This window comes from Hemiscyllium ocellatum, unplaced genomic scaffold, assembly GCF_020745735.1.
Source record: "Hemiscyllium ocellatum isolate sHemOce1 unplaced genomic scaffold, sHemOce1.pat.X.cur. scaffold_543_pat_ctg1, whole genome shotgun sequence".
Taxonomy (NCBI): Eukaryota; Metazoa; Chordata; class Chondrichthyes; order Orectolobiformes; family Hemiscylliidae; genus Hemiscyllium; species Hemiscyllium ocellatum.
The window spans coordinates 231,348-242,439 of NW_026869108.1; the positions used below are offsets into that span (position 1 = coordinate 231,348).

The 11,092-nt window shown below is 52.5% G+C and overlaps 1 protein-coding gene across 1 annotated transcript in view; it reads left to right on the forward strand.

Moving 5' to 3' along the window:
* LOC132813929 (neural cell adhesion molecule L1-like) overlaps nt 1-11,092 on the forward strand; it is a 182,669-nt gene that overhangs the window by 111,003 nt on the left and 60,574 nt on the right. The window contains exon 15 of the mRNA XM_060823312.1: nt 1,244-1,368. Coding sequence (XP_060679295.1) covers nt 1,244-1,368 — 125 coding nt within the window. The remainder of the gene's footprint in view (nt 1-1,243; nt 1,369-11,092) is intronic.

Sequence of the window (11,092 nt, forward strand, 5' to 3'; positions counted from 1 at the left end):
AAGGGAACATCACTCCCTACTAGTTCCCCTCCAAGCCACACACCATCCGGATTTGGAAATATATCAGCCATCCCTTCGCTGCCATGGGGTCAGAATCCCGGGATTCTCTCCATGAGGGCGTTGAGGTGGGGGGGGTCAACCGACATCACTTCAAGAACGCAGCTCACCACCCACCCTCTCAAGGGGCAACTAGGGATGGGGCAATAGATCCTGGGCCTTGTTTATAATGTCAGATGATTACAGCGCAGGGTTCAGTAATCCACTTGGTAGGAGAGGTGACACAGCACTGGGGAGGGAACTGAGGGGATTTACCAGGATGTTACCCACTGGGGGCTGGGAGAGATTTACCAGGATGTTACCCTTTGGGGGCTGGGAGAGATTTACCAGGATGTTACCCTTTGGGGGCTGGGAGAGATTTACCAGGATGTTACCCACTGGGGGCTGGGAGAGATTTACCAGGATGTTACCCTTTGGGGACTGGGAGAGATTTACCAGGATGTTACCCTTTGGGGGCTGGGAGAGATTTACCAGGATGTTACCCTTTGGGGGGCTGGGAGAGATTTACCAGGATGTTACCCTTTGGGGGCTGGGAGAGATTTACCAGGATGTTACCCTTTGGGGACTGGGAGAGATTTACCAGGATGTTACCCTTTGGGGGTTGGGAGAGATTTACCAGGATGTTACCCTTTGGGGGTTGGGAGAGATTTACCAGGATGTTACCCTTTGGGGGTTGGGAGAGATTTACCAGGATGTTACCCTTTGGGGATCTGGGAGAGATTTACCAGGATGTTACACTTTGGGGCTGGAGGAGCTGACAGAGATAGGGAGGGGGTGTAGGGGCTGGAGGGGGGAGAGAAATGGGGAGGGGTTTGGTAGGGGCTGGAGGAGGGGACGGGGATAGGGATAGGGAAGGGGTGTAGGGGGCTTGAGGAGGGGACGGAGATTGTGAGGGGGGGTAGGGGGCTGGAGGAGGGGACAGAGATAGGGAGGGGATGTAGGGGCTGGAGGAGGGGACAGAGATAGGGAGGTGGTGTAGGGGCTGGAGGAGGGGACGGAGATAGAGAGGTGGTGTAGGGTGGAGGAGGGGACGGAGATAGAGAGGTGGTGGAGGGTGGAGGAGGGGACAGAGATAGGGAGGGGGTGTAGGGGCTGGAGGAGGGGACAGAGATAGGGAGGGGGTGTAGGGGGGTGGTTTCTCCCTCTCCCTCTCCCTCCCCTCACCCCGGTTTCTCTCTGTGAACAGGTATCACATCTGGGAGGACCATTTGAAGATCAAGCAGGTGGAGTTTGAGGATGAAGGCAGTTACACGTGTATTGCCAAGACAACGCTGGACACTGTCAGAGCGAGAGCTCAGCTCATTGTGGTCGGTACGTCAGTATCCAACCCCCACCCCAATCCCACAGCTCACTCCGTCACCCAGTGTCCTGACCCACTCCCAGCACAATGCCGGAGCCCTATCTCCGTCCCCTCCTCCAGCCCCTCCACCCCCTCCCTATCCCCGTCCCCTCCTCCAGCCCCTCCACCCCCTCCCTATCCCCGTCCCCTCCTCCAGTCCCCTACACCCCCTCCCTGTCTCTGTCCCCTCCTCCAGCCTCTACACCCCCTCCCATCTCCATCCCCTCCTCCAGCCCCTACACCCCCTCCCTATCTCCGTCCCCTCCTACAGCCCCTCCCTATCTCCGTCACCTCCTCCATCCCCTACACCCCCTCCCTATATCTATCCCCTCCTCCAGCCCCTCCCTATCTCTGACCCCTCCTCCAGCCCCCTACACCACCTCCCTGTTACAGTGAGGCGTGTGGGGTATATCAGTGTGTTACAGTGAGGGGTGTGGGGTATATCAGGGTGTTACAGTGAGGGGTGTGGGGTATATCAGTGTGTTACAGTGAGGGGTGTGGGGTATATCCGTGTGTTACAGTGAGGGGTGTGGGGTATATCAGTGTGTTACAGTGAGGGGTGTGGGATATATCGGGGTGTTACAGTGAGGGGTGTGGGATATATCCGTGTGTTACAGTGTGGGGTATATCAGTGAGTTACAGTGAGGGGTGTGGGGTATATCAGGGTGTTACAGTGAGGGGTGTGGGATATATCGGGGTGTTACAGTGAGGGGTGTGGGGTATATCAGTGTGTTACAGTGAGGTGTGTGGGGTATATCAGGGTGTTACAGTGAGGGGTGTGGGGTATATCAGTGTGTTACAGTGAGGGGTGTGGGGTATATCAGTGTGTTACAGTGAGGAGTGTGGGGTATATCAGTGTGTTACAGTGAGGGGTGTGGGGTATATCAGGGTGTTACAGTGAAGGGTGTGGGGTATATCAGGGTGTTACAGTGAGGGGTGTGGGGTATATCAGGGTGTTACAGTGAAGGGTGTGGGGTATATCAGGGTGTTACAGTGAAGGGTGTGGGGTATATCAGGGTGTTACAGTGAGGGGTGTGGGGTATATCAGGGTGTTACAGTGAAGGGTGTGGGGTATATCAGGGTGTTACAGTGAGGAGTGTGGGGTATATCAGGGTGTTACAGTGAGGGGTGTGGGGTATATCAGGGTGTTACAGTGAGGGGTGTGGGGTATATCAGGGTGTTACAGTGAGGGGTGTGGGATATATCAGTGTGTTACAGTGAGGGGTGTGGGATATATCAGTGTGTTACAGTGAGGGGTGTGGGGTATATCAGGGTGTTACAGTGAGGGGTGTGGGATATATCCGTGTGTTACAGTGAGGGGTGTGGGGTATATCAGGGTGTTACAGTGAGGGGTGTGGGGTATGTCAGGGTGTTACAGTGAGGGGTGTGGGGTATATCAGGGTGTTACAGTGAGGGGTGTGGGATATATCAGTGTGTTACAGTGAGGGGTGTGGGGTATATCAGTGTGTTACAGTGAGGGGTGTGGGGTATATCAGTGTGTTACAGTGAGGGGTGTGGGATATATCGGGGTGTTACAGTGAGGGGTGTGGGGTATATCAGGGTGTTACAGTGAGGGGTGTGGGGTATATCAGGGTGTTACAGTGAGGGGTGTGGGATATATCGGGGTGTTACAGTGAGGGGTGTGGGGTATATCAGTGTGTTACAGTGAGGGGTGTGGGGTATATCAGTGTGTTACAGTGAGGGGTGTGGGGTATATCAGGGTGTTGCAAGTGAGGGGTGTGGGGTATATCAGTGTGTTACAGTGAGGGGTGTGGGGTATATCAGGGTGTTACAGTGAGGGGTGTGGGATATATCAGGGTGTTACAGTGAGGGGTGTGGGGTATATCAGTGTGTGACAGTGAGGGGTGTGGGGTATATCAGTGTGTTACAGTGAGGGGTGTGGGGTATATCAGGGTGTTACAGTGAGGGGTGTGGGGTATATCGGGGTGTTACAGTGAGGGGTGTGGGGTATATCGGGGTGTTACAGTGAGGGGTGTGGGATATATCAGGGTGTTACAGTGAGGGGTGTGGAGTATATCAGTGTGATACAGTGAGGGGTGTGGGGTATATCAGTGTGTTACAGTGAGGGGTGTGGGGTATATCAGGGTGTTACAGTGAAGGGTGTGGGGTATATCAGGGTGTTACAGTGAGGGGTGTGGGGTATATCAGGGTGTTACAGTGAAGGGTGTGGGGTATATCAGGGTGTTACAGTGAAGGGTGTGGGGTATATCAGGGTGTTACAGTGAGGAGTGTGGGGTATATCAGGGTGTTACAGTGAAGGGTGTGGGGTATATCAGGGTGTTACAGTGAGGGGTGTGGGGTATATCAGGGTGTTACAGTGAGCGGTGTGGGATATATCAGTGTGTTACAGTGAGGGGTGTGGGATATATCAGTGTGTTACAGTGAGGGGTGTGGGGTATATCAGGGTGTTACAGTGAGGGGTGTGGGATATATCCGTGTGTTACAGTGAGGGGTGTGGGGTATATCAGGGTGTTACAGTGAGGGGTGTGGGGTATGTCAGGGTGTTACAGTGAGGGGTGTGGGGTATATCAGGGTGTTACAGTGAGGGGTGTGGGATATATCAGTGTGTTACAGTGAGGGGTGTGGGGTATATCAGTGTGTTACAGTGAGGGGTGTGGGGTATATCAGTGTGTTACAGTGAGGGGTGTGGGTTATATCGGGGTGTTACAGTGAGGGGTGTGGGGTATATCAGGGTGTTACAGTGAGGGGTGTGGGGTATATCAGGGTGTTACAGTGAGGGGTGTGGGATATATCGGGGTGTTGCAAGTGAGGGGTGTGGGGTATATCAGTGTGTTACAGTGAGGGGTGTGGGGTATATCAGGGTGTTACAGTGAGGGGTGTGGGATATATCAGGGTGTTACAGTGAGGGGTGTGGGGTATATCAGTGTGTGACAGTGAGGGGTGTGGGGTATATCAGTGTGTTACAGTGAGGGGTGTGGGGTATATCAGGGTGTTACAGTGAGGGGTGTGGGGTATATCGGGGTGTTACAGTGAGGGGTGTGGGGTATATCGGGGTGTTACAGTGAGGGGTGTGGGATATATCAGGGTGTTACAGTGAGGGGTGTGGAGTATATCAGTGTGATACAGTGAGGGGTGTGGGGTATATCAGTGTGTTACAGTGAGGGGTGTGGGGTATATCGGGGTGTTACAGTGAGGGGTGTGGGATATATCAGGGTGTTACAGTGAGGGGTGTGGGGTATATCAGTGTGTTACAGTGAGGGGTGTGGGGTATATCAGGGTGTTACAGTGAGGGGTGTGGGGTATATCGGTGTGTTACAGTGAGGGGTGTGGGGTATATCAGGGTGTTACAGTGAGGGGTGTGGGGTATATCAGTGTGTTACAGTGAGGGGTGTGGGGTATATCAGTGTGTTACAGTGAGGGGTGTGGGGTATATCAGGGTGTTACAGTGAGGGGTGCGGGGTATATCAGTGTGTTACAGTGAGGGGTGTGGGGTATATCGGGGTGTTACAGTGAGGGGTGTGGGATATATCAGGGTGTTACAGTGAGGGGTGTGGGGTATATCAGTGTGTTACAGTGAGGGGTGTGGGGTATATCAGGGTGTTACAGTGAGGGGTGTGGGGTATATCGGTGTGTTACAGTGTGGGGTGTGGGGTATATCGGTGTGTTACAGTGAGGGGTGTGGGGTATATCGGTGTGTTACAGTGGGGGGTGTGGGGTATATCAGTGTGTTACAGTGAGGGGTGTGGAGTATATCAGGGTGTTACAGTGAGGGGTGTGGGGTATATCCGTGTGTTACAGTGAGGGGTGTGGGGTATATCAGTGTGTTACAGTGAGGGGTGTGGGGTATATCAGTGTGTTACAGTGAGGGGTGCGGGGTATATCAGTGTGTTACAGTGAGGGGTGTGGGGTATATCGGGGTGTTACAGTGAGGGGTGTGGGGTATATCCGTGTGTTACAGTGAGGGGTGTGGGGTATATCAGGGTGTTACAGTGAGGGGTGCGGGGTATATCAGGGTGTTACAGTGAGGGGTGCGGGGTATATCAGGGTGTTACAGTGAGGGGTGTGGGGTATATCAGTGTGTTACAGTGAGGGGTGTGGGATATATCGGGGTGTTATAGTGAGGGGTGTGGGGTATATCAGTGTGTTACAGTGAGGTGTGTGGGGTATATCAGGGTGTTACAGTGAGGGGTGTGGGGTATATCAGGGTGTTACAGTGAGGGGTGTGGGGTATATCAGGGTGTTACAGTGAGGAGTGTGGGGTATATCAGTGTGTTACAGTGAGGGGTGTGGGGTATATCCGTGTGTTACAGTGAGGGGTGTGGGGTATATCAGTGTGTTACAGTGAGGGGTGTGGGATATATCGGGGTGTTACAGTGAGGGGTGTGGGATATATCCGTGTGTTACAGTGTGGGGTATATCAGTGAGTTACAGTGAGGGGTGTGGGGTATATCAGGGTGTTACTGTGTGGGGTGTGGGGTATATCGGGGTGTTACAGTGAGGGGTGTGGGGTATATCAGTGTGTTACAGTGAGGTGTGTGGGGTATATCAGGGTGTTACAGTGAGGGGTGTGGGGTATATCAGTGTCTTACAGTGAGGAGTGTGGGGTATATCAGTGTGTTACAGTGAGGGGTGTGGGGTATATCAGGGTGTTACAGTGAGGGGTGTGTGGGGTATATCAGGGTGTTACAGTGAGGGGTGTGGGGTATATCAGGGTGTTACAGTGAGGGGTGTGGGGTATATCAGGGTGTTACAGTGAAGGGTGTGGGGTATATCAGGGTGTTACAGTGAGGAGTGTGGGGTATATCAGGGTGTTACAGTGAAGGGTGTGGGGTATATCAGGGTGTTACAGTGAGGGGTGTGGGGTATATCAGGGTGTTACAGTGAAGGGTGTGGGGTATATCAGGGTGTTACAGTAAGGAGTGTGGGGTATATCAGGGTGTTACAGTGAAGGGTGTGGGGTATATCAGGGTGTTACAGTGAGGGGTGTGGGGAATATCAGGGTGTTACAGTGAGCGGTGTGGGATATATCAGTGTGTTACAGTGAGGGGTGTGGGATATATCAGTGTGTTACAGTGAGGGGTGTGGGGTATATCAGGGTGTTACAGTGAGGGGTGTGGGATATATCCGTGTGTTACAGTGAGGGGTGTGGGGTATATCAGGGTGTTACAGTGAGGGGTGTGGGGTATGTCAGGGTGTTACAGTGAGGGGTGTGGGGTATATCAGGGTGTTACAGTGAGGGGTGTGGGATATATCAGTGTGTTACAGTGAGGGGTGTGGGGTATATCAGTGTGTTACAGTGAGGGGTGTGGGGTATATCAGTGTGTTACAGTGAGGGGTGTGGGATATATCGGGGTGTTACAGTGAGGGGTGTGGGGTATATCAGGGTGTTACAGTGAGGGGTGTGGGGTATATCAGGGTGTTACAGTGAGGGGTGTGGGATATATCGGGGTGTTACAGTGAGGGGTGTGGGATATATCAGTGTGTTACAGTGAGGGGTGTGGGGTATATCAGTGTGTTACAGTGAGGGGTGTGGGGTATATCAGGGTGTTGCAAGTGAGGGGTGTGGGGTATATCAGTGTGTTACAGTGAGGGGTGTGGGGTATATCAGGGTGTTACAGTGAGGGGTGTGGGATATATCAGGGTGTTACAGTGAGGGGTGTGGGGTATATCAGTGTGTGACAGTGAGGGGTGTGGGGTATATCAGTGTGTTACAGTGAGGGGTGTGGGGTATATCAGGGTGTTACAGTGAGGGGTGTGGGGTATATCGGGGTGTTACAGTGAGGGGTGTGGGGTATATCGGGGTGTTACAGTGAGGGGTGTGGGATATATCAGGGTGTTACAGTGAGGGGTGTGGGGTATATCAGTGTGATACAGTGAGGGGTGTGGGGTATATCAGTGTGTTACAGTGAGGGGTGTGGGGTATATCGGGGTGTTACAGTGAGGGGTGTGGGATATATCAGGGTGTTACAGTGAGGGGTGTGGGGTATATCAGTGTGTTACAGTGAGGGGTGTGGGGTATATCAGGGTGTTACAGTGAGGGGTGTGGGGTATATCGGTGTGTTACAGTGAGGGGTGTGGGGTATATCAGGGTGTTACAGTGAGGGGTGTGGGGTATATCAGTGTGTTACAGTGAGGGGTGTGGGGTATATCAGGGTGTTACAGTGAGGGGTGCGGGGTATATCAGTGTGTTACAGTGAGGGGTGTGGGGTATATCGGGGTGTTACAGTGAGGGGTGTGGGATATATCAGGGTGTTACAGTGAGGGGTGTGGGGTATATCAGTGTGTTACAGTGAGGGGTGTGGGGTATATCAGGGTGTTACAGTGAGGGGTGTGGGGTATATCGGTGTGTTACAGTGAGGGGTGTGGGGTATATCGGTGTGTTACAGTGAGGGGTGTGGGGTATATCGGTGTGTTACAGTGGGGGGTGTGGGGTATATCAGTGTGTTACAGTGAGGGGTGTGGAGTATATCAGGGTGTTACAGTGAGGGGTGTGGGGTATATCCGTGTGTTACAGTGAGGGGTGTGGGGTATATCAGTGTGTTACAGTGAGGGGTGTGGGGTATATCAGTGTGTTACAGTGAGGGGTGCGGGGTATATCAGTGTGTTACAGTGAGGGGTGTGGGGTATATCGGGGTGTTACAGTGAGGGGTGTGGGGTATATCCGTGTGTTACAGTGAGGGGTGTGGGGTATATCAGGGTGTTACAGTGAGGGGTGCGGGGTATATCAGGGTGTTACAGTGAGGGGTGCGGGGTATATCAGGGTGTTACAGTGAGGGGTGTGGGGTATATCAGTGTGTTACAGTGAGGGGTGTGGGATATATCGGGGTGTTATAGTGAGGGGTGTGGGGTATATCAGTGTGTTACAGTGAGGTGTGTGGGGTATATCAGGGTGTTACAGTGAGGGGTGTGGGGTATATCAGGGTGTTACAGTGAGGGGTGTGGGGTATATCAGGGTGTTACAGTGAGGAGTGTGGGGTATATCAGTGTGTTACAGTGAGGGGTGTGGGGTATATCCGTGTGTTACAGTGAGGGGTGTGGGGTATATCAGTGCGTTACAGTGAGGGGTGTGGGATATATCGGGGTGTTACAGTGAGGGGTGTGGGATATATCCGTGTGTTACAGTGTGGGGTATATCAGTGAGTTACAGTGAGGGGTGTGGGGTATATCAGGGTGTTACAGTGAGGGGTGTGGGATATATCGGGGTGTTACAGTGAGGGGTGTGGGGTATATCAGTGTGTTACAGTGAGGTGTGTGGGGTATATCAGGGTGTTACAGTGAGGGGTGTGGGGTATATCAGTGTCTTACAGTGAGGAGTGTGGGGTATATCAGTGTGTTACAGTGAGGGGTGTGGGGGTATATCAGGGTGTTACAGTGAGGGGTGTGTGGGGTATATCAGGGTGTTACAGTGAAGGGTGTGGGGTATATCAGGGTGTTACAGTGAGGGGTGTGGGGTATATCAGGGTGTTACAGTGAGGGGTGTGGGGTATATCAGGGTGTTACAGTGAGGAGTGTGGGGTATATCAGGGTGTTACAGTGAAGGGTGTGGGGTATATCAGGGTGTTACAGTGAGGGGTGTGGGGTATATCAGGGTGTTACAGTGAAGGGTGTGGGGTATATCAGGGTGTTACAGTAAGGGGTGTGGGGTATATCAGGGTGTTACAGTGAAGGGTGTGGGGTATATCAGGGTGTTACAGTGAGGGGTGTGGGGAATATCAGGGTGTTACAGTGAGCGGTGTGGGATATATCAGTGTGTTACAGTGAGGGGTGTGGGGTATATCAGGGTGTTACAGTGAGGGGTGTGGGATATATCATTGTGTTACAGTGAGGGGTGTGGGGTATATCAGTGTGTTACAGTGAGGGGTGTGGGATATATCGGGGTGTTACAGTGAGGGGTGTGGGGTATATCAGGGTGTTACAGTGAGGGGTGTGGGGTATATCAGGGTGTTACAGTGAGGGGTGTGGGATATATCGGGGTGTTACAGTGAGGGGTGTGGGATATATCAGTGTGTTACAGTGAGGGGTGTGGGGTATATCAGTGTGTTACAGTGAGGGGTGTGGGGTATATCAGGGTGTTACAGTGAGGGGTGTGGGGTATATCAGGGTGTTACAGTGAGGGGTGTGGAGTATATCAAGGTGTTACAGTGAGGAGTGTGGGGTATATCAGTGTGTTACAGTGAGGGGTGTGGGGTATATCCGTGTGTTACAGTGAGGGGTGTGGGGGTATATCAGTGTGTTACAGTGAGGGGTGTGGGATATATCGGGGTGTTACAGTGAGGGGTGTGGGATATATCCGTGTGTTACAGTGTGGGGTACATCAGTGAGTTACAGTGAGGGGTGTGGGGTATATCAGTGTTTTACAGTGAGGGGTGTGGGATATATCGGGGTGTTACAGTGAGGGGTGTGGGGTATATCAGTGTGTTACAGTGAGGTGTGTGGGGTATATCAGGGTGTTACAGTGAGGGGTGTGGGGTATATCAGTGTGTTACAGTGAGGGCTGTGGGGTATATCAGTGTGTTACAGTGAGGAGTGTGGGGTATATCAGTGTGTTACAGTGAGGGGTGTGGGGTATATCAGGGTGTTACAGTGAGGGGTGTGTGGGGTATATCAGGGTGTTACAGTGAGGGGTGTGGGGTATATCAGTGTGTTACAGTGAAGGGTGTGGGGTATATCAGGGTGTTACAGTGAGGGGTGTGGGGTATATCAGGGTGTTACAGTGAAGGGTGTGGGGTATATCAGGGTGTTACAGTGAGGAGTGTGGGGTATATCAGGGTGTTACAGTGAGGGGTGTGGGGTATATCAGGGTGTTACAGTGAGGGGTGTGGGGTATATCAGGGTGTTACAGTGAAGGGTGTGGGGTATATCAGGGTGTTAGAGTGAAGGGTGTGGGGTATATCAGGGTGTTACAGTGAGGAGTGTGGGGTATATCAGGGTGTTACAGTGATGGGTGTGGGGTATATCAGGGTGTTACAGTGAGGGGTGTGGGGAATATCAGGGTGTTACAGTGAGCGGTGTAGGATATATCAGTGTGTTACAGTGAGGGGTGTGGGATATATCAGTGTGTTACAGTGAGGGGTGTTGGGTATATCAGGGTGTTACAGTGAGGGGTGTGGGATATATCCGTGTGTTACAGTGAGGGGTGTGGGGTATATCAGGGTGTTACAGTGAGGGGTGTGGGATATATCGGGGTGTTACAGTGAGGGGTGTGGGGTATATCAGGGTGTTACAGTGAGGGGTGTGGGGTATATCAGGGTGTTACAGTGAGGGGTGTGGGATATATCGGGGTGTTACAGTGAGGGGTGTGGGATATATCAGTGTGTTACAGTGAGGGGTGTGGGGTATATCAGTGTGTTACAGTGAGGGGTGTGGGGTATATCGGGGTGTTGCAAGTGAGGGGTGTGGGGTATATCAGTGTGTTACAGTGAGGGGTGTGGGGTATATCAGGGTGTTACAGTGAGGGGTGTGGGATATATCAGGGTGTTACAGTGAGGGGTGTGGGGTATATCAGTGTGTTACAGTGAGGGGTGTGGGGTATATCGGGGTGTTGCAGGTGAGGGGTGTGGGGTATATCAGTGTGTTACAGTGAGGGGTGTGGGGTATATCAGTGTGTTACAGTGAGGGGTGTGGGATATATCGGGGTGTTACAGTGAGGGGTGTGGGATATATCCGTGTGTTATAGTGTGGGGTATATCAGTGAGTTACAGTGAGGGGTGTGGG